This window comes from Mustelus asterias, chromosome 3 (assembly GCF_964213995.1).
Source record: "Mustelus asterias chromosome 3, sMusAst1.hap1.1, whole genome shotgun sequence".
In the NCBI taxonomy this organism is placed as follows: domain Eukaryota; kingdom Metazoa; phylum Chordata; class Chondrichthyes; order Carcharhiniformes; family Triakidae; genus Mustelus; species Mustelus asterias.
In genome coordinates this window covers 29,377,752-29,404,004 of record NC_135803.1, presented here as the reverse complement: position 1 = coordinate 29,404,004, position 26,253 = coordinate 29,377,752, and the positions used below count along the sequence as shown (strand labels likewise).

Below are 26,253 nucleotides of genomic sequence, written 5' to 3'. Positions count from 1 at the left end.
CATCTTCAGGAGCCCGATGCAGCGGGTAGCAGCGTGGGCCTCATTGTAGTGGGTATCTGAACCGGTCTTGGGCCTCCGCACTGGCATCATCAGCCATGGCTCAGCAAATAGCCCTAGTCCCCCACGAGTCATTCAGAAGCATAGGGTGGTCCTTAAAGAGCTTGGGGATGTCTGAACTCTGCTTTTGTGCACGCTGTCTGGCTGCCATGCTCATACATTCATGATGTTAGCCACGTGGTCACAGACATCTGCTGTACAGGGAATGGAACCCCTTTCAATCAATAAAGGGCACCCCTTAATCATACGGGCCACGCAGGGTGAGGTGCGTGCCATTGACAGCACTCTGCACATGGGGCATCCCGGCGATGGCAGCGAAGCCTGCAGCCCGGACATGCTGTTGGACCTGACCCACGTCAAAGTGAATGTAGTTGCCTGTCCAGGCGTACAGGGCTTCCATCATCTCATGAACGCACTTGTGTGCTGAGGACTGGAAAGTGCCGCAGCGGTTATCCACTCCGAGCACCTCACTCCCTCCCAGCAACCCGTGTCCCCATGACTCTGGATGCTGGCAACCCGACACCATCCCCGGTGCCAAGTGCCACCTCACTGGGCTGCTACATCCTCGCCATGGAGACTGTAAGGGTGGCTGCATGGAGGGTCCCATTGGGAACCCATGAAGCATAGACCTGTGTGTGCACACCTGCATGTCTGGGCATTGGCTGGAAATTCGGACAGAAGGTGGAGGAGCACCCTCGTGACTTTCATATGATGGGTAGCCATTGTAGGGAGCACTGCAAAGTCCGTGCAGTGTGAGGAGTCGTGCTAACACCTGCCAAGCTCCCTTGACTGTTAGTGAGGCCTGGGCTGGAATGTCAGCAATAAACCACAGAGCCTGTCCGGCAGACAGATGGCAGGGTAACCAGTGTGACATTAGTGGGGTTGGGACTCCACTTGGGTTGTTCGTCAGCCAGGGGGAATGCATGTAACGGGAGCCCCAAATCTGAGCACCCTCAGACTGGCATGAGCCCCCCGAAACCTCTGCACCCATGCAAGCCCCTAACCCCATTCAGCAGCTGCCACCCTCCCCTGCAGGTTGGTGCTCAGCAGCACTCACCTCCTCACTCACCTTCACTATTGCTGTGCCTGAACCACACTTTTAAAGAGCAGTACTGACAGCGCTGGCGTGACATCCCACCAGAGAAGTGGGAAGCCTCTGGGAGATGGGGCGATTACACTTTGAACTAGTAATAATATTGAAATCCAGTCAATCTCATGCTAATAAGCTTTGTGCCCTTTCTGGGTGTGAAGCATTTGGTGCCATTAAAGAGGGGCAGGGAAGATAGCAAACCGTTTTGGATTTTTAGCTTTGCGCACTATTTTCCCAGCTTGCCAAACACACCACAGGGCACGGTGAAATGGTAAAATTGCGTCCAGATTTAACACGCCTGTTATCCATGCTTCTGAATTAAAACTGATCTCTGTTCACTGATTCTCACCCATTTTTAACTGGGGTTGCTTCTCTGATAATCAGATCCCTGTTTCCTGATGTAGCTGAGAATTCCTGATCTCTGACGCTGGCAAGCATTATTGCCTCACAGCGCCAGGGACCCGGGTTCGATTCCGGCGTTGGGTGACTGTCTGTGTGGAGTTTACACGTTCTCACCGTGTCTGCGTGGGTTTCCTCCGGGTGCTCCGGTTTCCTCCCACAACCCAAAGATGTGTAGGTTAGGGATTAGTGGGATAAATGTGTGGGCTTATGGAGATAAGGCAGGAGGTGGGCCTGGGTGGGATGCTCTGTTCGAGACTCGATGTAATAGTAGATGTAATTCAAAATGCCAAACGACATCGTTCTGCATTGTGGGGATCCTATGACCGCTTTGTGAGATCTGTAGTTTCTGCTGGCAGCCCTGAGTTTTAATTAAGTGGGGGTGAAGGGAAAATCAGATGATCAAATTTAATAAAAATCTGCAGGTAACCCACAACTTCAAAGAATGCCATGTCATAATTGCTTTATTATTTGCTGCCTTTCAAAATAAGGAAAAGTCAAAAGCATGTCTCCCGATTTTTGTGAATGTTTTTGCCAAAAATTTCAAACGGTTGTATCACATTTAATGAACAATTACATTTATTACCTTTCGTTGTTTATCAGCTGGTTCACCACTTGCATCACGATCTTGTTTGTACAATGGAAGCTTGAATCTGACTACGCCGAAGCGATTTAATTGTGGTATGGATCTGTCTGACCTCATGGTAAGTCAATGTCAAGCCATGAGCAATAAATTAATATAAACAAGATTAAACCTAATGGGCAGAAATTTTCCCCCTAAAATTTTGAAGTGTCATAACGGCGAGGAAACAGGAATGTTCGCGCCAGTCTCTCAGGCGCGCTCCGCATCACAATCTTTCGACACTTAGTGCAGTGGAAGAGCCTCCATGCAAATCACACAGTTATGGAGGCTCCAGGTGTGTGACTCACCCAAAGTGCATCGTCAACAAGGGGGAGCTGCATTTAAACACAAACGATGCACTCAGTCAGTCACGCCAGGAAGGTGGCACCGCGTAGACTAGTTCCATGATTTATAGAGGAACAGTTGGAGAGGAGAGGAGGGCCATTATCTTCTCATGAGATGGTCAATGACCAGGAGTCAGGCAGACAATGTGCCCTGGGAAGCAGTGGCAGCAGCAGTCAGTGCCCACGCACTGACACAGAGGACCAGTGGCCAGTGCAAAAATGAATGATCTCCTTTGGACAGCAAGAACGAGTGTCCATCCCATCCAGGCATCAGTCTCATCTGTTGTGCCTGGAGTGTCCACGTCGATCCACTTCCTGACACCTCACGGCCTTCCAGCACCCGAACCTTTAGCTCTCGGGCGGCATGGTGGCACAGTGATTAGCACTGCTGCTTCACAGCGCCAGGGACCCGGGTTCAATTCCGGCCTCTGTCTGTGTGGAATTTGCACGTTCTCCCCGTGTCTGTGTGGGTTTCCTCCGGGTGCTCCAGTTTCCTCCCACACCCCAGAGATTCGCGGGTTAGGTTGATTGGCCATGCTAAATTGCCTCTTAGTGTCAGGGGGATTAGCTGGGTAAATACCTGGGGTTATGGGGATAGGGCCTGGGTGGGATTGTTATCAGTGCAGGCTCGATGGGCTGAATGGCCTCCCTCTGCACTTTAGGGATTCTATGATTCTTCTAACCCTTCTGGAACCCCCTATCAAAACTCTGCCCTGCTGAAACACAGACCAGACATATGCCACCCAATCGCACCCACCCCCAATGCCCCAAACATTCCACGCCCTTCCAGCCATCAGCCTTTCAAACTCCCCTTTGTCCCCACAGGAGAAGATGTCCCACAACAGGAGGGAGCAGGAGAAAACCATTGGTAGGTTTTCTGAATTGCATCTCCTGACTTTGTTCGAGGAGCGTGCACTGTAGCTGTCAGGGGAGGCCAGGGATGGAGCTATGACCTATGGCATGTGCCAAGGGAGTGAGGAGGCACAAAACCTTCATTCACGACCTATCTGTTATGTATGTAGTTGGGCATATGTCCCTTTAAGAGAATGGATCAGGTGACCCAGGGCACAAGTTTCACCTTGAGTGGAGCTTGCTAGGTCATTCTTGTACTGACTGCGCTACTGACACAACATTGAATAAACCATTCCTGTTTCTTTTACACCTACTTGCTTCGTGGTCTCTTCGTTCAATATTAGATCTCATATTTAACACTATCTCAAGTAAGTTGCAATCTGCCCAGATGCATGTCCCTCCCTTGCACTGAATTAAAATAAATCCCACATGTCCCTTCATCAAATCCAGATTTATTAAAAGTTAGTAATAATCAGACAGGTATTTGCCAGTACAGAGTATGCACCCTGAATGCCAGTAATCCAGACACTCCACATTATTTGCAGGGCTTCCGGGTTGGACAGCATTAACTGCCTCAATCAGCAAGCTGATATTCTAACAGGTCCACCTCATGAACCTCGTTAAAGTCATTAGATCCCTCCCCCTCTCGGTCCGAGGTGGGGTATTGGGGACCGGAGCTCGCTTCTTTCATTTCAAGCATCGAAGCAAGGATCCACTCTCCATTGGGTGGTAAGGGTGTCGACGCAGCTAAGTACGCTTTGGACTCCAAGGTTCCAATGACCAGAGATGGAGAGCGAGAGCTGGCAGGTCCCGGAATTTCTTCCGAGGCTCCCAATGTGCTTGGTATAGATTGTTCCAGCGCAACCTGGGGCTTATTATGGCTTTTAAATGGTCTGAGTGTTTTTGTAGGATCGTATCTCTCACACAGACTTTGTAGGAAATTGGTCCTGTCTTTGAGTTGACCGTGCTTTGTAACCACATGGGGCCATTACCATGATTCTTTAATAACACCCTGTTGTCTGCCCGCCTTTAGGTGTCTCTCCCACTTGCTGCCAGCACTGGGCTCCTTGATGCCTTTCCACTGGGGTTATTCCCACAGTTGCATGCGGGATTGTCCTGTAATCGAAAAGGAATCTGGACAGTTTGGTGTCTAAGGAGGCACCGGGCTGTTTCTTTAAACCTGCTTCTAACATTTGGACTGCTCTTTCCACCGGGCTGTTAGACGCTGAGTGATATGGTGCAGTCTTAATGTGTTGAATTTCATTTCACTTCATAAAGTAAGCGGATTCTTGCTGGTAAAGGATGATCCATTGTTGGAAACCAGCACCTCTGGTCGTGAAAGAGGCACAAAGTTTCTCCACTGTCGTTTTTTGTGTTTGATGTATTCACCCTGTGTATGTCCATCCATTTTGAGTGATATCTACCATTACAAGGAACATTGAATCCATGAATGAACCGTCATGGACAACATGTAGTTGGGTCCACGGCCTTTCTGGGTGCAGAGGAGATGCTGGTGATAGCTTCTGCCTTTGCTGGCGTTGCGGGCACTGAACCACGAGTGTGGCTATGTCCGTACCCATTCCTGACCATCAGACATAACTCCTTGCGAGTATTTTCATTTTTGTCACTGGAAACTCTCACCCTCAATCAAATGGCTTTGACGCCAATGGATGTAACTCTCACTTCAACTCTCAGATTCAGTTCTTTCATCCATGTTTAAACCAAAGCTGTAATGATGTCTGGAGGTGCATGGCCCTGGTCAAACTCAGACTGATAATTGGTTAGCAGGTTATCGCTGAGTAAGTGCTGCTTGATAGCACTGACAATGATACCTTCCATCATTTTGGTAATGATTAAAAGTAGAATCGACTGATGGGACAGAAATTAACTGGATTGAATTTGTGCTGCTTTTTGTGAACAGTACATACCTGGGCAATTTTGCCGGGTAGATGCCAGTGTTGCGGTTGTCCTGGAACAACTTGGCTAGGGGTGTAGCTAGTTCCTGAGCACAAGCCTCCAGTACTACAGTTGGAACATATCAGGGCCCATATCCTTTGCGGTGCCCAGTGCCTTCAGCTGTTTCTTGATATCTTGTAGGATGATTGAATTGCCTGAAGATTGGTGTCTGTGATGTGGGGGATCAGGTTTGATCATCTACTTGACACTTTGGGTCGAAGGTCATTGCAAATGCTTCAGCCTTGTCTCTTGGTCTCCACCATCATTCAGGAAGTTCGTAGAGTCTGTGATTTGTTGTTTAATTTACCACTGAATGTGACAGGATGAAGGACTCATCATGTTATTAAACTTTACTTCCATCATGTCTCAGTTGTGATGGAAATTGTCTCCTGAAACGTTAATATTTTTATTTCTATTTGCTGGTAAACCAGCTGTGTGTTTCTAGAATGTTATGATTTTTTTCTATTTTCTGTTATTTTTATACAGCGAAATTTGGATAACAATTCCCTAGTTAAAGAGACAGCTGCAAGTCAAGTTGTGATTCTGACAAGAAATCCACAAAACTTAACCATCGAAAATGTTACCTCAGCCACAGAAATTCTCACAGAAATAATGATCAATCCAAAGTCATTAAAAATAGAGGTCAGTTCTACATAGTTAAAGTGTAAAAAGATCTTTTGTTTGCTTGCTACATCAAGATAATCCTGACTATTGGCTCTCAACCTGGTCTTTCAAGTTTGATGCCACCGTTCTAAGCTCCCTGTAATTTTAAAGTTAAAGTTTATGAGTCACAAGTAAGGCTTACATTAACACTGCAATGAAGTTACTGTGTAATTCCCCTAGTTGCCACACTCCATCGCCTGTTTGGGTCAATGCACCTAACCAGCACGTCTTTCAGATTGTGGGAAGAAACCAGAGCACCCGGAGGAAATCCACACAGACACAGGGAGAACATGCAAACTCCACACAGACAGTGACCCAAGCCAGGAATCGAACCCAGGTCCCTAGTGCTGTGAGGCAGCAGTGCCTACCACTGTGCCGCCCTTTTCTGGATGGTATGCTGTTGATTTAAATTGCTTTACCCCTAGGCTATCTGTAACTTCCCTGAATAACTTCAATGCAATATTGGATCCTTGATCTGGTTGGATTTCTGTGAGCAGTCTATATCTGGTGAAAAGCTTAAGTAACTCCTCTACAATCCTTTTAGTTGTAATATTATGTGATGGAATAGCCTCCGGAAATCTAGTAGACAGATCCATTATGGTTAACAAATTCCAATTCCCACTTTTTGTTTGAGGGAAGGATCCCCCACAATCAATTAGGACCCTCGTAAAAGGTTCCTCAAATGCCGGAATGGGTATTAAGGGTGCTAGTTTGCTCACCGCTTGAGGTTTCCCTGTTACCTGACATGATTGAGATGTATGGCAAAATTCTATTACACTCTTATGCAGTCCACGGCAATAAATATGTTTTTTAAATTTTTGCTTGAGTTTTCCTTACTCCTAAATTACTTCCGGCTGGAGCCTCATGCACTACACGTAATTACCTCCTTCTGTAACCCATCAGTAATCCAACTTGATGAACAGTTACATGGATCAGATGGGTTTAGAGTGATATGGGCCAAACCCAAGTAATTGGGACTAGCTTAACGGTAAAAGCTGGGCGGCATGGACAAGTTGGGCCGAAGGGCCTGTTTCCATGCTGTAAACCTCTGACTGTGTGACTCTATAACTTCTGCCTATTTTTCATCTGCCTGAACATATAAAGATCTCCACGTCCTCAATAAAACATCATTTTTAATGTAATAACACTCTGGTATACACTCAGATTCTTCTTCTGTGTATGCTTTCTGATGCAGCTGCTTTATCTCGACATCTTTCTGTTGTAATTCAACTTTCCCAAACTAATGATATCCACTTTGTCCTCCACCTGTTCTTGTTCTTTCTTAACCATCTGGTCAAAAATGTTTTCTGATAATTAAAACTCAGCCTCCTTGTGAAATAATTATTCAGAGGCTACTGTCCCATCACCAGATTCCTTTTATTTGCAAATATATCTCCACGCCTAAGAGTGTTTCAGGTACAAAGTCAGAACCCGGAGTACAAGTAGGTCTGAGACTCATTATATACGCAGGTGAGATGTCCTGGTTGTGCAGGCAATCATTACATCAGTCAGGGAGCTCATAATCCAAGAGGCCCACCTCATGGGCCTCGTTGAGGCCATTAAACCTTGGGCACGATCTTATTAGCTTGCTGCACCCATTGATCAGCATGGCGAACTGGGAAGATGGTGTGAGTGGCCAATAATCTGATTCACCCCCGGCGCAAATCGGACAGCTATCTTCCTGGCCCTGTTTTACTGGTGAGAGCAACTTTGCTTCCTTTCTGGCTACAAAGCTCATTTACATAGGATTGCCTGCATTTAAATATACTTACCAAGTTTGGCACAGCTGCTTCCCCCCTCCCGGGTGCTTCCCACCTAATCTACGAGAAGTCAAGCCGGCGAGAATCACTACTTCTCTGCAGTAGTGGGGATTAGATGCCTTGGCCACGCTGGGGGGATTGGAAATCATTGAAGCCCCTAGGTGGTCAGGGGCATAGCTGAGTTGTGCCTGTTGGGCAGTGCCCACCTGGCACCCTGGGCATGCTCGGTTGGCACCCTGGAAGTTTCCGGTTGGGCACCATGTGTGCCAGGGCAGTGCCAAGTGGGTGGGGCCTGAGTAGGCTTTGTGCCTTCGTGAGGGGTGGGGCTATGATTGGGGGGGGGTTGTACATAATGACGGGGGCTATGCAAGGGGTGGTGGTCTTGCAAGGGAGGACTATGCAAGTGGGGTGATGCAAGGGGCAAGGTTGGGCCGTGGAGGGGATTGTGATGAGGGGCATATCGGAGATCCACCAGGGGACTCATTGGAGGGTTCCTGATGCCGGTGACCTGTGTTGATGGGGGGAGGTGGGTGACAATACTGCCGATGATGACAGGGGAAGTCCGATGTTTGTATGGAGGGGGTGGGAGGAGGTCTCCTGGTTAACTGGCAGATTTGCGTGCCCTGTACAATGGCGCAAGAGTGCTCCGAAGCTGGCTTTCACGGCTTATTTAACCTCTGCCCCCCCCCCCTCCCCATCACTGTGAGGGGAATCTTACTGGTTTGTCCCGGGTTCACAGCCGGTTTTCCGGGCCTCGCGATTTTACCAGCCCTGTTTTAGATTTAAATTTCCACTCTCTGCAGTGCATTCTTCTCTCACAGTGTTAGTATGAAATGGAGAGTTTTGCCAGATACATTTGTATTTGTAATTTTTGTGATTTTTCCACAGACTGCCAAGAATGCAATACAGATATTCTGTAATATGCTAGAAACGAAACCTGACATTGTTAATCAAGTACTGGCAAAACTGTTACGGTAACGTTTACAGAATCTGGTCTTACGTGTTTCACCTGTGTTTCTTGAAAATCCATAATCCAATTCTTAAGTAGTTCTTTGAAAGCTTGAGCTAAAATATTAAAATTGCAGATGTTTCAATCATGTAAGCTTCACAATCTAGTTAGCTTAATTGTAACCTGGCTAGCCAGAGACACTGCGACAAGTTGGTGCATGCTGACACACATGGGAGACTACAACTAGGGGACACAGTTTCAAAATAAGAGGCCTCCTATTTAGGCCAGAGGCAAGGAGAATTGTTTTCTCTCAGATGGTCGTTAGTCTGTGGAATTCTCTTCTCCAGAAAATAGTGAAGGTTGGGTCACTGAATTTATTCAAGGCAGAGTTAGATTGATTCTTGATAGACAAGGGAGTCAAGGATTATGCAGGGCAGACTGGACAGGGGAGTTGAGGCAACAGTCAGATCAGTCACGATCTTATTGAATGTCAGAATTGGCTTGAGGGCCGAATGGCCTATGCCTGCTCCTTTGTCCTGTGTTCTCTCTCCAGCCCCAGACAGCTACAAAGAAAAGCTGATTGCTTTGATTATGCAGCTTTAATCAGAGATTCTGTTATATCAAATCTGTAATGTGTATTTGCTTGGTGTATCTTATTAAATCACATCAGTGAGTATTCTACCAGCTCTGGTAAAGCTGACAAACATTCCTTCGCAATATATCTTGAATATATCAAGGACATGCATATCCCATCTCATGCCAGTTCAAGCCCCAGTCCAGGACAAGTATGCATCAATTTCGGTTAACACTTCAGTGCAGTAATGTGGGGTTACTATTACTTTCAGATGAGGCATTAACTAATGGGATCCTTTCACTATCTTATTATGAATGCCCCTATGGACTAAGGGTGCACGAAGAATCAGGAGATACCTTGATAACTTGAACACTGGGAGCTCTTTGTTGAAGGTGTGCACTGATTCACAGAGAGGTCTAAGTCTGCCCAACAGGGTCCTACAATGGGCGGAGCTAATTGCCCAGGGTCACCTGACCCACACTGGTAAAGGAGCAGTCTGCACCCCTAACACCAACATATTTTTTATATATATATATATATAGATTGCACGGGATCAGTCGAAGAAGAGCAGGGTGTTCCTCCTGGTTTCCCAGTCAGCATTTATCCCTCATTCAACTCGTCCAAAGCTGATCATTTATGTCAACACTGTTTGCCGAACCTTGTGTACTTATTGGAGCACATTTGCCTACAAACTGACAGTGACTACAATTTAAAATTGAGTGTTGGGTGCTTTGGAACATCCTGTGGATATAAAAGTTGGTGTATAAATGGAAACTCTTATTTATTTTTATATTGGCCTATACCTCTGCATACGCAACCATCATAATCTTCAGCCCTAAAATGTAGCTCTTTTCAGGGCTGACGTATTCCATGCCAACAGTTTCAAAGTATGTGTGTAGAGGAAGCAAGTAGGGTGAGTGCTTTACGCAAATATTCTGACCCTAAAAACGTCAGGGGATTTTAATCTCGGTGTAAATGCCTTCAGCCACATCGCAACCTTACTTACAGCGTGAAGTTACATAGAAACTCAGGACCATGTTTCCTAAAACTCATAGTCCAAAAATGTGGTGAATAATTATTATAGTCACTACACTTAATGTGAAAAGTGATTTTATTTAATAAATTGCTTTACCATTTCAGATTGACTGAATACCTTGAAAACATGATAATTTTTCATAGCCTGGATCAAGTGTGTCCACAAGTGGCAGTGAAATCAAATGGAATCAATTCTACTAGTAATCAGAATGGCTCGGGACTAGTTTCATACCAAAGTAAGATTTTATAATAATAAATCACACAATAATCATTATTATCAAGTGATATGAATTACACATGATTTAGTAATACATTGCCATACTTTGTGAGTTTTAACCACACATCATCGGTATGGACCAGCTCATGTAAATAAATCATGTGTATTTTCTTTGTGGTGATGCAGTTAACAAATCCAATGAACAGTAATCACGATGGAACGGATCAACGAGATTGAAATTCTAGTAGAGATCCTGAAATGGAACAACATTGCCAATTCTAACCTCACATTGATAAAATATCCGGAAACAATTCTTATATCCATGTTTGATACATCATTTGTACACGCATCAATGAACTCTGTTTAATAGTGTTATGATTAATTAAACTGGGGAGAGATGATTTCCATTGAATTGATGATGAAAAGATATAAGTTTAAACCATAACCAAGTGAGCCAAGAGAGAATTTCAGAAAAACCTTTAAAGGGTGACAGCAGGGAATAGTCTACTGGAAACAAAAATGCATAAAAGTTTTTAAAAGGAAGGAGGCTTAATATTTGAAAATTAATTTTTTTAACTTGTTCCCAAAAAGCAGGGTATTCGCTAGGTGGAGAACTCTTTCAGAGAGTGCAGTGGGCTGAATGGTGTCCTATAAAATTGCAACACCAGTCTGTCTACTTTACCAGTGCTAATGCAGCAGAACTCAATCCCTCCTCATTTTAGCGAATTCTGTCTCAAATCCCATTGCAGATGTCATTTACAAGATAGAAGAAGGTGTAATATACGTCTGAGTGTGTGCCAGCCATACACAAACATTGTACTAAACTAAGTGGCAGAGCAGGCTCAAGCTTCTGTAATCTTCTGATCTGTGGAGGAATGGCCACGAAGAATATCTCCTCTTCTGTCCTTCTGCTCCCAGTGGCTCAAGCTGGCATCTTTTGAAAGCTGGAATCAAGGACCTTCCTCCAAGATATTTTTGGCACCTTTTAGCAGGCATCAGTGGGAATCATGCTCCACAGACATGAATTCTGCTGAGACATGGAGATCATAAGGAATGGAAATCTTAGAGAAGCCACAGGGGATTCTCCAGTCCTGTCCACGGAATGCCTATAATCACTCCTCTCAGGACGATAGTACAATGATAAAACAGAGAATTATTGGATTCCACCTTGCTCCCACTCAGAATTTCAGGACCTTTAATTTCTTCCCGATAGTTTTTAGACGGAAGCAACCATGGATTTCTATGATTTCCATTACAGTTTAATTATCAGAGAAGTACTGGTAACACAGTGTGCTTTCACTTTGAAAAATGACAACACAATAATTATTTTGTCTTTGCATGTCATCCAGTAAAGTAGACGTTCCTCAAAAATTCAAGGTTCCCCCAACTGCCTTGTGTTTGTCTAATTAATGCTGACTCACTAAGACAATAACATTTAAACACATGTATAATTCCTTAATAAGATACCTATGAATTTGTGTTTTGAATATGAATAACCAGTCTGATCAATCCAGTTAGTAGAGCTCAGAATTTTCTTCCACAGGCAGTGAATCCAATTGCCTGCAAATATTTCAGTCAATCAATAAAACCTGTAAAGAAATAAACACTGATTTATAAATGTGCTCGCAGATCATTTCTTGACTTGTGGAAACACAATTTATATAATCCTGCAAACTGCAACATATTTATTTTAGTTTTGCAGAAATACAAACCCTAAAAATGGTTTGTTTGGGACATCTGTCCACCAGGATTATATGAAATGGAATAGTCAAACTCACCTCTTGAGTCCGTTCTACCTCTGTCATTCAATAAGATCATAGATGACCTATGACTGAACTATGGGGCGATCTTACTAAAAAAATAATTTCTTTAAATGATTATTTTTCCATTATACCTCAACAGATACTGCCACCGACTTGAAGAGAGATGCAATTAAATCTATTTCCAGGGTAGATGACAGCAGTAACAACTTTGAGGCATACATCTTCATACCTAACAACTCTTTCAGTAAGGATTTTTCTGATCAAATAGTTTTAGTTTCTGTGTTTGAAAATATAAGACTTGCAATCAGAATTTATTGTAATAAGTGGAAATGTTTGGATTTGGTAATGGAAACTATGGTTGGTGGACCGCTGAAATTGTTTGTCACGCATGTTGCATGTTCATGGTTAATGTGTTTTTGAAGACTATATTTTGTTTTGGGAATTGAAGTTTTGACTGTGGAGAACGGGGTCATCCAGTTGGGAAACTGATGAGCAACCCTGAGGTGAAAGCAACTCAAACAAGCTTGGAGTTTAAAAGGTTGGGTTGCTCATCTTACAATGTTGACTTCAGAGGTCACAGCTAGAAAGATAATATTATAAATAGCAGGATAATTAATCTGAGCTTTATAATGGTGTCAGTAAGTCTGGGAAGCTTTGTTGTGTCTTTATTAGAAATATGAGTTATTTTAGTAAATTATGTGGTTTGCCAGAGTCAAGAAATTATTTTGGAATTAAAAGGTTGTAAAAGCCATTTACCTCTTCAGATCAAAGGAAAAAAATAAAGTTAGGGATAATTAACCTAAAGGCCGACGTGAGGAAATTCACTGGAGGAAGAAGCTCCACGTAAATCCTCATCCTCAATTGTGGAGGAGCCCAGCACATCAGTGCAAAAGGCTGAAGCATTGGCAACAAACTTCAGCCAGAAGTGCCAAGTGGATAGTCCATCTTCAGCCAATTCGAATTACACCATGTGATGTCAAGAAATGGCTGAAGGTACTGATTCCTGCATTGCAATGAGTCCTGACAATGTTCCAGCAATAATACTGAAGACTTGTGCTCGAGAAATTACTGCACCCTTAGCCAAGCTGTTCCAGTACAGCGACAACACTGGCATCTACACAGCAATGAAGAAAATTTGCTAGGCATGCCCTGTACAAAGGAACAGGTCAAATCCAACCCAGTCAAATACTGCCCCATCAGTCGACTCTCGATCATCAGAAAAGTGATGGAAGGGGTCATCAATAATGCTATCAAGCAGCACTTGCTTCGCAATAACTTGGTCACTGACGCTCAGTTTGGGTTCTGTCAGGGTCACTGAGCTCCCAACATCATTACAGTCTTGGTTCAAACATGGACAAAAGAGCTGAATTCCAGAGGAGATGTGAGAGTGACTGCCCTTGACATTAAGGCAGCATTTGTCCAAAGATGTGTGTGTTAGTTTAGTTGGCTATGCTCAATTTCCCATTGGAGTCAGGAAGATTAGCAGGGTAAATACGTGGGGTTACGGGGATATGACCTTGGTGGGATTGTTGTTGGCAGGCTCAATGAGCCGAATGACCTTTTTCTGCACTGTAGGAATTCTATCATTCTATGATTCTATGACTGAGTATGTTATCAAGGATCCCAAGCATGACTGAAGTCGAAGGGAAGCAGGGAGAAATCATTCCACTGGTTGAAGGAAGGTTGTTGTGGTATTGGAGGTCAACCATCTCAGGTCTAAGACATCATTGCAGGAGTTCCTCAGGATAGTGTCGTGGGCCCAATCATCTTCAGCTGTTTCATCAATGACCTTCCTTCCATCAATTGAGTCAGAGATTGGGGTGTTCGCTGATGATTGCTCAATGTTCAGCATCATTTGCGACTCCTAAGACACTGAAGCAGACCATTTAAAATGTAGCATGACGTGGACATTATCCAGGCTTGGGCTGACAAGTGGTAAGTAATATTTGTGCTTCACAAGTAGCAGGCAATGACTATCTCCAACAAGAGAGAATTTAACTATCACCTCATGACATTCAATATCATTATCATTACTGAATCTCCCACTATCAACATCCTGGGTTTAGCATTGACCAGAAACTGAACTAGATTAGCCATTTAAAAACTGTGGCTACAAGGGTGGTTAGAAGCTAGCAATCCTGCAGCAAATAACTCACCTCCAGACCTTGTAAAGCCTGTCCCCCATCTACAAGGAGTGTAATGGAATGCTCTTCACTTGCCTGGATGAGTTCAGCTCCAACAGCACCTGAGAAGATCGACACTATTTAGGGTGCCTATTTGATTGGCACTCTAATAACAAACTTTCAATTCCTCTACAGTGTGTACCATTGACAAGATGCACTGTAGGAACTCACCTTCCAAACCCATGACCACTACCATCTAGAAAGACAAAGGCAGCAGACACGTGGGAACACCACCAGGACGTTCCCCTCCAAGCCACTCATTTGGAAATATAGCACAATTTCTTCATTGTTGCAAGGCCAAAATCCTGGAACTCCCTCACTAACAGGGCTATGACTGTACCTACAGCTGCAGCAGCTCATTACCACCTTCTCAAGGGAAATTAAGGATGGATGATAAATGCTGGCCTAAGTCATTTACGGGATGTGAGGTAATGGTAATTACTAGGATATTGATATCAGCGGATACAGCAATGGCAATGCCATTGCATGTCAATGTCCTGATTTTAAAAAAAATCTGCCATGGTGGGATTAGAAGCCAGGTCACCAGAGCATTACCCTAGATCTCTGAGGATTACTAGTCTAACAACAATATCACTGCACCACTGCAATCCTGAGGTTGAGTGGCCCTCATTTAAAATTCCTTCTTGGATCTGAAGAAAGTAATTGATTTACAATCCTTCATTGTTTGCAGAATGCTTCTAAACTGGCTGTCATTCTCTAAACAAAACTTCTTTCTGGTCTGCCCTTACTTCAAGGATTGGAGAGGTCATGTCTCCAGTTCTTTAGCTAAGTAAGATCACCTGCTGTTATGATCTTGTCTTTTTAGCTGTTAACCTCTTAAGTCAACATGGCCCCAACATTTTAAGTGTAATAAACTCCAAGCTTGTTTTAAATACATTTATCCCATTTTCTATTGTTAACTTTTAGCTTTAGGTATTAAAGTTATGTTCTAAAACACTGCAACCATGATCGAGATATTTGCAAATACAGTAAGACGTCATATATGAAAACTGATATGATTTGAATTGTACATCTTAAGCAATATCACATTTTGGAAGGGGGAACTGAATTAGCAACATTCTGCCTTTTATGATGAATGTACAAAATGGTCTGTTGAATCCTAATTATTAATCATTACTTCTCAATTCAATTATAACTTTCTGCTTGTTTCTTATTCTTAATTCAGATGCTGATGCTCGCTTTGGATTTGTGCTCTATGAGGACTCTTCATTGTTTCCAATCCCTAAAAAGAAAGCCAGTATTATGTTGAAGACTCCAGTAATAAGTGGCACTGTGGGTAATCACACTGGTACCCTCAAGGAACCAGTAACAGTAAAATTAAGGAAAAAAGTAAGATCATTATTAGCTATAAAAGCTTATAATGCAAAAAGTGTTGGACTTTTAACAGTGCAATTTGCCTTTCATCTAACTTAGAAAATTACTTTATGAATAGAAGTGGATGTGAACTAGAGACTTTAAATAGATTGTTCATTGGTTGGGCAATTTTATATCAAGGAGGGGAGACTTTCATTTATAAAGTATCTGATTTATGCATAGCAAGCTCCCACAAACGGCAATGTGATAATGAGGAGATATTCTGTTTTAGTGATAATGATTGAGGGATAAATATTGGTCGGCACATCCTGGATAACTCCTCTAATCATTGAAATTCTACCATGGGATCTTTCACATTTACCTGAGAGGACAAACTCATCCTCAGTTTAATGTTTTTTTACCCAGAAAATAGTCGCTCCAACCGTGCAGCCCCCACTCTGTATTGCACCGGAGTGTCAGCCCAGACATTTATACTCAATTCTCTGGAGTGGGACTTGACTCAGAGTTAATCTTGTGCTCTCGCTGGTGATGGGCTTAGAAGTAGGAGCGGGATTTACATAGGAAGAGTAGTGGTGTACCTGAACCCATTGCCCTTCTACTGCTGCCAAAATTACGTTTTGAGTGGAAAGGTCCATAGTGAGCCCTCCCATCTCGCTGCCTAATGAGGCCTCATCCCATTGCCATTGGTATTATCTCTTTTGTGGGGGGCGGGGGGGGGGGGGGGGGGGGCTGTTGTGTGACGTGCAAAACAGGTATAACTGTACGGTCAGCTTGTCACCTCCAGGGGAACCATTCCTATGCTCTGTTTTGTTCCACAAAATTGCCAAAGAACTTGTGTTTCAAGTGCTAATTTAGGTGAGTCACCTCTGTCACCTGTCACCTTTGAGTTAGGCCTTGGGTTCAAATCCTGTGCCAGATTAAATAGTAGTAGCGATTGAGTGGGTGCTGCAGTTCCAGGATCACCATTCTTCAGATGAGACTTTAAACTGAGGCCCCTATCTGCCTGTCCAGCCGGATGTAAAAAATCCTGACCAATATTCAACAAAACTTCAACTTCAAAACAGTTCAAATGACCGTTCATTTCATTGTTCATTGTGCAATCTTGCTGGCTCAAGTTGGTTGTTGTGTTTGCCTGAAAAATAACCATACCTGAAGTTCAAAAATAACTCATAGGTTGTGAGCCACTTTAGAATAGTCACTAATTGTGAACAGAACAATAGAAAAACAAATTCTTTCTTATTCGTTATAAAAAATAAGTTGATTGCTATTTTCACCAAATACTTGCCCCTGGTAATGTTTGGTGTTTATTTTCTCACAATATACCTGCATATAGTTGCATCCTCTTGCAGCCATTTCTTAGATGTAGTCACACCAGAATAAATAGTTTTCAGTTTCAGGAATCATGTTGACTGATGCTCCCGTGTTGACCTCCATGTTTACTCAAGTTCCATCCAATGTAATCTGGACTATAATGCCTTGTGAATTTTCACGAGACATCCTTGTGCTGTGGACCATATAGCTCTCAGCCAACCCCTCATTGACTTGATGTTGTTTGACAACCGTAGCCTGTGACCATCATTTCCTCCAGCCAGTGTTTTCTCCCTTTACCTTTTCTCAACATGCCTTGGCAAGCTGATCCTTCTGCATTTGTAGCACTCCTTCACAAATGGACAATTCTAGGCCCAATGTTAGTCTAAGAACTGGTAACGGGGCATTTTAGTACACTCGCTGTTACTCACAACTGCCTTTTGCTTAATCAGCATCAAGTAGTTTACTTCAACAGATGATTGGCAGTTCTTAACTCTGACTTCTCTCAAGTCACATTACACCATGTCCATGAACAATGTTCTTTGAGAAGTTATATTTAAAGTTAATTTTGGCAATATTAGCAACTTACTATAAATGTATTCACTTTAAACTGCACACACATCTGTCCTGCAATGCTCTTGAAATTCTCCAATGTTACAATGAATGATAGCTTTCTCAGGGGCACGATAAAGTCTCCAATTTCCTCATTGGGAAACTGATTCCTGGTTGCAAACCAGTTGTGTTCTGCAATCTTCAATATCTTGGAACTATAGTGTTACTCAAGGTTACGCAGAATATCAAAAAGCAGCCTTTCTTTTGGCTTTCCTAAGACAAGCACATTTTTAAGAATTTCATGCAGCTTTGGGCTGCCATCAGCCAGAACTAGCATCCTTTTCCTTTCCTCCACTGTCTGATTAACAGCCAGATTATCAGGAGCTATGAGCTTATTATTAACAATGAGAAACACTCCAGCTGCTCCTTGTGTGCTCTAAAGGGTTCTTGGACATGACTGCATTCTCCCCATTGCCCAATAATACCTGTTAGTGCAGTTATCTTTGAAGGTCAGTCCACCCACACGCACAAACAACTTTTCGCTATACTCACAGAGCAATTGCTGCTCATTTTTGAACAAAACAGATAGGATCTTACTGGACATCCTGTTTGTTCATCCAAACTTGGAAAGCTTCTCATTGACACAATTTCCTTTCTCAATTTTGACATTACTCCCCCAGCTGAAAGAAATGAAATCGAAAAAATAAAAAGTGTTTGTGCTCAATTGGAGACTGCAGATTGAATTCCAATTTTTTTAAATTTCAGGACCTGAATCATGGATTTTATTTCAATAACTATGAATGTGCCTATTGGAATTACACTGAGAACGAATGGCAGACAAATGGATGTGAGAAAGTGAATGAAAATGATAATGGAACACATTTTACATGCCGTTGTTCTCATCTGACAAGCTTTGCAGTTCTCATGGTGAGAAATAATTCACTTCATCTTTATTTTCTTAGAGCTAAGTAATAACAATAATAGCATGCTAAGGTAGGGCCTTCATACATGTCATGTAGGTACCATGTTGCACGTGTTCATGCTCATGAAAGATTACAAATAGACAAATGTAATCATTTTTGTATTATACAAAGAACAGAGAGAATTACAGCACAGGAACAGGCCCTTCGGCCCTCCAAGCCTGCACCGACCATGCGGCCCGACTGAACTAAAACCCCCTATCCTTCCAAGGACCATATCCCTCTATTCCCATCCTAATCATGTATTTGTCAAGACGCCCCTTAAAAGTCACTATCGTATCTGCTTCCGCTACCTCCCCCGGCAGCGGGTTCGAGGCACCCACCATCCTCTGTGTAAAAACAACCTGCCTCGTACATCTCCTTTAAACCTTGCCCCTCACACCTTAAACCTATGCCCTTGGTAATTGACTCTTCCACCCTAGGAAAAAGCTTTGGACTATCTACTCTGTCCATGCCCCTCATAATCTTGTAGACTTCTATCAGGTCACCCCTCAACCTCCATCATTCTATTGAGAACGAACCAAGCTTCTCCAACCTCTCCTCATTGCTAATGCCTTCCATACCAGGGAATATCTGAGTAAATCTTTTCAATACCCTCTCCATTTATGTCAAGGACTGACTAGGGGACAAGCTTCCATTGTTCTTAGGTCCCATTTATGTGTGTTTTCATTTTTTGAGCTGTATCTGGTCTTGTTTTGTACATGCATCAGAAGGCCAGAACCACGCACGATGATTCCCATACTTCCCTGTAATAATGTTATATGTAAGTACTCTGTGTATTTGCTATTCCGTGAAAATCATTTCAGTTCACTCTTCTATGAACATGCCTTTAGTGCTGTTCCTGTGGTAGCTGGTTTTTTAATCAGCGGTAGATATTAAACTTGGTATAACAGGGATGGGCTTGAATGTGGAGGAGGCAGTGTGTTGGTAGGGATGGTGGTGCTCAGTGCTTCGCTTTGATGGTTCAGTGACGGGTTTTCTCCTCAACATTACTTTGAGTTTAATCAACAGCATAATGTGCTGAATACAGACTTCTGAAGTGCCGGGAGTTGGCAGTATAATTGCTCCTTTATCCATCTCTCAATACGTGATGTTAACCATTCCAATTCCTACGTAACCAAATCACACAGTCTCTGCTGGGTACATTCCACTGCTACCTATTTGTGATTTTTACTATTTTTTAATTGGCGCTCATTTGTCGCAGTGTGGGCGTGTCCCAAGTTTTTAGGTCAGTTGGTTAGCAGAACATTTCTGTTACTCTGTTTCAAATTTAATACATTAGTTCTTACGGCACGGGGCAGCATGGTAGCACAGTGGTTAGCACTGCTGCCTCACAGCGCCAGGGACCCGGGTTCAATTCCCGGCTTGGGTCACTGTCTGTGTGGAGTCTGCATGTTCTCCCCATGTCTGCGTGGGTTTCCTCCTGTTTCCTCCAGTTTCCTCCCACAGTCCAAAAATGTGTGGGTTAGGTGGATTGGCCATGCCAAATTGTCCCTTAGTGTCAGGGGGATTAGCTGGGGTAAATGCATGTGGTTATGAGGATGGGCCTGAGTGGGATTGTGGTCGGTGCAGACTTGTTAGGCCAAATGGCCTCCTTCTGCACTGCAGGATTCTATGATTCCCACAATGGCACTATTTGAAATCAGAGTTTGAATGATGGAAGCCACACTAAGCAGAATATATGCTGCCTGTCTGTGCAGCTGTAACAATAACCGGCAACAAACTCAAAAGTCGACAGAAAAGAAATCCAGGTGGGATGCATAATCTCCAGCGAATCCACGGCCACTGCCGAAAATGAAAACTATCCCATCGTATAAAACCAAAGCATAGGATCGTGTGCCAGTTATTCCACATTCCTCAGCAAACTTTCCTCTGGTGGCCAACAAGCCTTTGTAGCTATTGTTCTGGATTATCAGACTATCACAGTTTAACTGCCTCTCTGGGGAAACCAGGGAACTATTTCTTTTGGTTAACATGCAAAACCATATTTTTTAAATTCATTCGTGGGACTTGGGTGTTGCTGGCTGGCCAGCATTTATTGCCCATCCCTAGTTGCCATTGGAGGGCAGTTAAGAATCAACCATACTGCTGTAGCTCTGGAGTCACATGAAGGCCAGACCAGGTAATGACAGCAGATTTCCTTCCCTAAAGGCTTGGAGATAAGAGCTAATTTTATTTAATTTTACTTCCAGACTGTTAACAGTGAGAATTTACAACATTTAGACATCATTTCATACATCGGGTGTGCATTTTCTATCCTGGGACTCCTGGCAACAATTATTGCGCCAATGTTGATGAGGTAAGGAACTTTAAATAATTTATTATTATTCACGGGGATTATGAAGTTCCTTCAATAGAGACATTTGTGATACTATATATAAACAGTGTAATCATTGTTGTGGTCAATTTTGACGCCACCACGTCCATCGGGGGAGGGGGGGGGGGGGGGGGAGTTGACAGAAGCATGAAGCATTTTCACACTTGTGAACTCCACCAGCAAGCTGCTCAGACATTTGTAACCACTTGCTGATTGGGCTAATTTTGGTAGCTCCTTCACAAGAGTCCAGTCAGGAAAGCTAACTAAAATCAAATGAAGACGAAAGGGCCAACTTTCCTTTTGTCTTGTGACTGAGAATTATTTTGGTGCAGCATGTCTGAAATGCATTCTGGCTGATGTTACCCAAACTCGCCGCCATTTCCGACCAGATACACCGCCGGTGCAGGACAGCCTCTTTGTACCTGCAAGCAGAGGCTGAACCCCCTCGGGTGTTTCCCTGCTCTGCTGTCTGAACATAGCAGCCAGAGAGATTTTAGATCAAAGGATTATTGCCAACTGCTGCAATGAATAGTTGTTTGTTTCTCACCCCTTCTTATTCTCTGATCTGAAAGTAAGTGGGAGCGTGGTCTGAGCCTCTTCTGACTGGCACCTCATGATGGGTAGCCATAAGGTGTAAGAGGAGGAAAATGAGGGAGGATCAGTTATGAACTATTTTGCTTCACTTGTATGGCCCAACTGCACTCTGCCCTATCCTCCCTCCAGGGCAACAGTAAAAGGTCCAAGTATCCAGTATAATAGAGAAAGATGAGATTAAACTGATTCTAACTTTTCACCAAACTCAATGTGAAATCAGACAAATAAGAAAAAATGCCAAGCAGAACAGTTTCTTGTTATCCTAACAACTTGAGCATTGTCTAATTCTCTTCATTTTAGATCAAGAGACTATTGTAAAAGTGTGAATGGAAAACTTCAAATAAATCTATCGGTTGCCCTTCTGGGGGTATACATCACCTTTCTAGCTGGGGCAATAAATCCTATCTGGGCAAAAGCTGGAGCTGAAAAGACAGAACTACAAGAGCAGACCAGAACATTTGAAAACCCCTTCTGTACAGCATCAACATGGTTTTTACATTTTTTCCTTCTGGCTTCCTTTGCATGGATGTGTGTGCAGGGAATTGCATTGTATAGTTCGTATCGGCGTATTATTCAGCAAATGGAGACAAGCTATTTTGCGACAGTGTCAATGTGTGTGGTGTGGGGTAAGTAACTGATGCACCAGGTTAACATTAATTATATATAAAAGCTAATAATGAACATTTAAGTATAATCAGATTTAAGATTTCAAGAATCTAAATATGCAGCAATGGAATCTGGTTTAGGGTTGACTGAAGAGTTGCATCCTTGAGTTTTTCCATCTTTGGCATTTGGATTGAGGGCTAAGGCAAATACTTAAAATGAATAGATGGAAAATCACAGGGCAAAATCTGACCAAAAAATGGCAGTCTTGTTTCTGGCACGAAAACCGGTGTGTTTCTCTCCACAGAAACCAGTCAGTTTTCTTTCCAGATTCTACCTCATCTACCAAATGGAATAACTCCACAGAGGCTGGTATCTGTTTACCAGATTCCCTTTATTTATAAACTCAATTCCACTCCTTAATATGCTAAAAGTACGGAATCAGGATCTGGAGAGTCAGTAGCCCTAACACTCCTCAATTGTTATACAGGTGAGACTCCCTGATTGGGCTGGCACTCATTACCTCAATCAGGGAGCTCATACTCCAAGAGGCCAACCTCATGGGCCTCGTTGCGATCATACACAAAAAAATCAAGGGGGCATGATTCAAGCTGTCATACAGGGGTGTGGGGCTGAAACACCCTGGCAAAACCCAGCTGCTCAGAGATCAGGGTGCCATCTTTAAATGGCGCTCCAATCAGAACAGCAACAATCCTCCCCCTTCCCCACCATGGAGGCCTCAGGGGCTCCCCTGCCCACCCCCAATCAGAGTCAGCATTCACTTCTCCCCTGTGATCATCTGCCCCTTCTTACCCCCCTCTCCTGCGATCATCTGCCCCTTCTCACCTGCCCCCTGTGATCATCGGCCCCTTCTCCCCCCCCCTCCACAATTATCAGCCCCTTCTCTCTCCCTGCCCCCCCCAAATGACCATTGCTGGCATATCTGCTCCTTAGACCGCTCCCAACCCACAACCACATCTGCATGAATATCCCCCTCCTCTCCCATGAGGTTCCCATTAGGGTCCACCCTTTGGCACAAGTTGGCACTGCCAGGGTGGCATGGTGCCAACCTGGCAGTGCCAACCTGTGCCAAGGATCAGTGCTGGGAGCATTGCCAGGGTACTGCCTGGCCATGTTCCATGCATCTAGGGGCTATACTTACCTTTGCACCCCTGGTGGGAGACACTCATGTAGCTTCAGGTCTGTGTGAACATGTTGTAAATCATCGGCACGGTTTGAAGACATGGTGAGAGGTCAAGATAGGGCAGTATGGACATGGACCTGATTATGTTGCCGGCGAGGGATGGGGAAGATCCGAAGTTGCATTCTTGCTGGCGGATCTTGAGCCCCCACAGGTAACCTCGTAGACGGTGAACATGGGCTCACGATACCGCCCACAGACTGTAAGCTCCTTGCTGTGATTGCCCAGTTTAGGAACTAGTCCTTATATCTGTGTTAGTGTAATTGTAATAGAAGTTGATGCCCACTATAAGATTCACAAACATTGATACAGGTTTCTCGGGGCTTTCTGTAGACTTTTCACCGAAGGTACAGCAGATAATCAGAATGTCCATGGTAACTCAGAACCCTAATCTAGAATATACTTGTGACTCTACAAACATTGATGGGATTTAAAGATTCTCCAATTTATCCCACGTTTCACGCAATTATGGTATATTGTTCCGAATGATACATACCGGGAGGAATCTTATCATGTCTTTTCAGAGTGTCAGGTTGTGACTGAACCCCGGCATGCAGCTCTCCAGCTCAGTACAATAAAGAAACCCCCTTCAGCCGACCCCACAGACACGGCCACCTCCCCCCCCCCTCCCCCCCACACCTCCTTCCCCCCACACCACAATGCCATCAGCATCGAAACTCCCCCACCCCCCCACCATCAGCATCAGAGCTCCCCCCTCGCCCACCCCCCCCACCACCATCAGCATCAGAGCTCCTCCCCCCTCCCCCCACCATCAGCATCAGAGCTCCCTCCTCCTCCCCCCCCCCCCCCGCCCCCCCCCCCCCTCCCCACCATCGGCATCAGAGCTCCTCCCCCCTCACCCCACCATCAGCATTGGCACTCCTCACCACACCCTTGCCATAAGCATTGGGGTACCTGCCACCCCAGTCAGCATTGGGGTCCCTCACTGCCACACCATCAGCGTCGGGGGGTCTCTCCTCCCCCACCTTCATCCAAGACCAGGCAATATCCTCAAATAGGTGAAAACCAAAAACCAACCCAGGCCAATTTTGCGGGAAAATACCTGGAAAACCCCTCTCTGACCCGTGTAGGTGATCACTCTGGCCCTGATTTTCCTGCAATATCTTCCCTTTCTCAAAAGGCCCCAGCCAGAAACAGGTGCAGTTTTCACTTGAAGAAATTGTGTGAATTTGCCTCGACCACATTCCCATAATGCAAAAGTAAGAGTTCATCATCAGAAGACAGAATGGAAAGAGAAAGCTTTTTTGGACTCAATGAACTATGGGAACAACTTTATTTCATTCCATTGTCCCCACTGCTCATCAATAGCTCAATTATGCTGTCAAAGGAGCGGTGAAGCTAATAGTACTCACAATTATTTGCCATAAATAGAATAGCAAGTTCAGGTAAGGAGCAGGTGTATGGTTAAATGCAAATACCCAAAATCTGCTCTCCAAGTTTGTTTTATATGTGATTCTGTCTCTTTAAGACAGCACAGCAGAAGGGAGTCACCTGACTTGAGGAACAAATGGGGAACCGAGAGTGAGTGACCACTCCGAAGGTCCTCTCTTGGGAAGAATACATTTAGCAGCCATGTAGTTAACATCATAAAGCCAGTCTCCAGGGCAGCCTAGAGCTGCAACTCCTGTATCCAGTTCCTCTTATCAATAAATACCTTTTGTTCCTCACAAAGTTGGCAGATATGGTTAAAAAACAATCCAAAGAGATTCTACAATATATTATGGGCGAAACAGTAATTGGGAGAGAATAAGGCCCCTTAAAAATCAACAAGGTCATTTATGTGTGGAACCACAGGAGATGGGTGAGATCCTAAACAAACATTTCTCATCAGTATTTACTGTGGGGAAAGATGTAGAAGTTAGGGAACAAGGGGAAGTAAATAGTGATGTCTTGAAAAGTGTCCAGAATACAGAAGAGGAGGTGCTGGTGGTCTTAAAACGCATTAAGGTAGATAAATTCCCGGGACCTGATTAAATGTATCCCAGGACATTTTGAGAAGCGAGGGAAGAAATTGCAGGGCCCCCAGCGGAGATATTTATATCATCGACAGCCACGAGTGAGGTGCTGGAAGACTGGAGGGAGGCAAATGTTGTGCCATTATTTAAGAAAGTTAGCAGGGAAAAGCCAGGGAACTACAGACCGGTGAACTTAACATCAGAGGTGGGTAGGTTGTTGGAGGGGGTTCTGAGAGACAGGATCTACATGCATTTGGATAGGCCAGTACTGATTGGGGATAGTCAGCACAGTTTTGTGCATAGGAAATCATGTCTTAGAAATTTGTGGTTTTTTGAAGGGGTCAGACAATATAGTTAATGGTGGGGCCCTGGGAAATGTTGTTGAATAGAGAGACCGAGGGGTGCAGGTACATAGTTCCTTGAAAGTGGCGTCACACGTTGACAGGGTGCTGAACAAAGAAAAGGAACAGGCCCTTTGGCCCTCTAAGCCTGTACTGATCATGATATCCGAACTAAACTAAAGTGTTTTGAAGGGGTGACTAAGAAAATAGATGAGGGCAAAGTGGTGGACATCGTCTACATAGACTTTAGCAAGGCCTTCAACAAGGTACTGCATGGTAGGCTGGTAAGTATGGTTAGATCACATGGGATCCAGGGAGAACTAGCCAACTGAATATAAATTTGGCTTGCCGGCAGGATACTGAGGGTGGTGGTAGAGGGTTGTTTTTCACACTGGAGGCCTGTAACCAGCAGTGTGCCATTGGGATCGATTGCTGGATCCACTGCTGTTTGTCATTTATAAAAATGATTTGGATGAGAATATCGGAGGCATGGTTAGTAAGTTTGTGGATGACGCCAAAATTGGTGATGTAGTGGACAGTGAAGAAGATTATCTAAGATTACAACAGGATCTTGATTAACTG

The 26,253-nt window shown here is 44.0% G+C and overlaps 1 protein-coding gene across 2 annotated transcripts in view; it reads left to right on the top strand.

The window, feature by feature from the left end:
- Window positions 1-26,253, top strand: part of LOC144488644 (adhesion G-protein coupled receptor G7-like) — a 44,358-nt gene that overhangs the window by 10,208 nt on the left and 7,897 nt on the right. For both annotated transcript variants that reach the window (XM_078206713.1, XM_078206721.1), the window contains 9 exons: window positions 2,150-2,250; window positions 5,807-5,962; window positions 8,632-8,717; window positions 10,407-10,537; window positions 12,421-12,525; window positions 15,651-15,814; window positions 18,425-18,586; window positions 20,832-20,938; window positions 21,851-22,176. In XM_078206713.1, coding sequence (XP_078062839.1) covers window positions 2,150-2,250; window positions 5,807-5,962; window positions 8,632-8,717; window positions 10,407-10,537; window positions 12,421-12,525; window positions 15,651-15,814; window positions 18,425-18,586; window positions 20,832-20,938; window positions 21,851-22,176 — 1,338 coding nt within the window. The remainder of the gene's footprint in view (window positions 1-2,149; window positions 2,251-5,806; window positions 5,963-8,631; window positions 8,718-10,406; window positions 10,538-12,420; window positions 12,526-15,650; window positions 15,815-18,424; window positions 18,587-20,831; window positions 20,939-21,850; window positions 22,177-26,253) is intronic.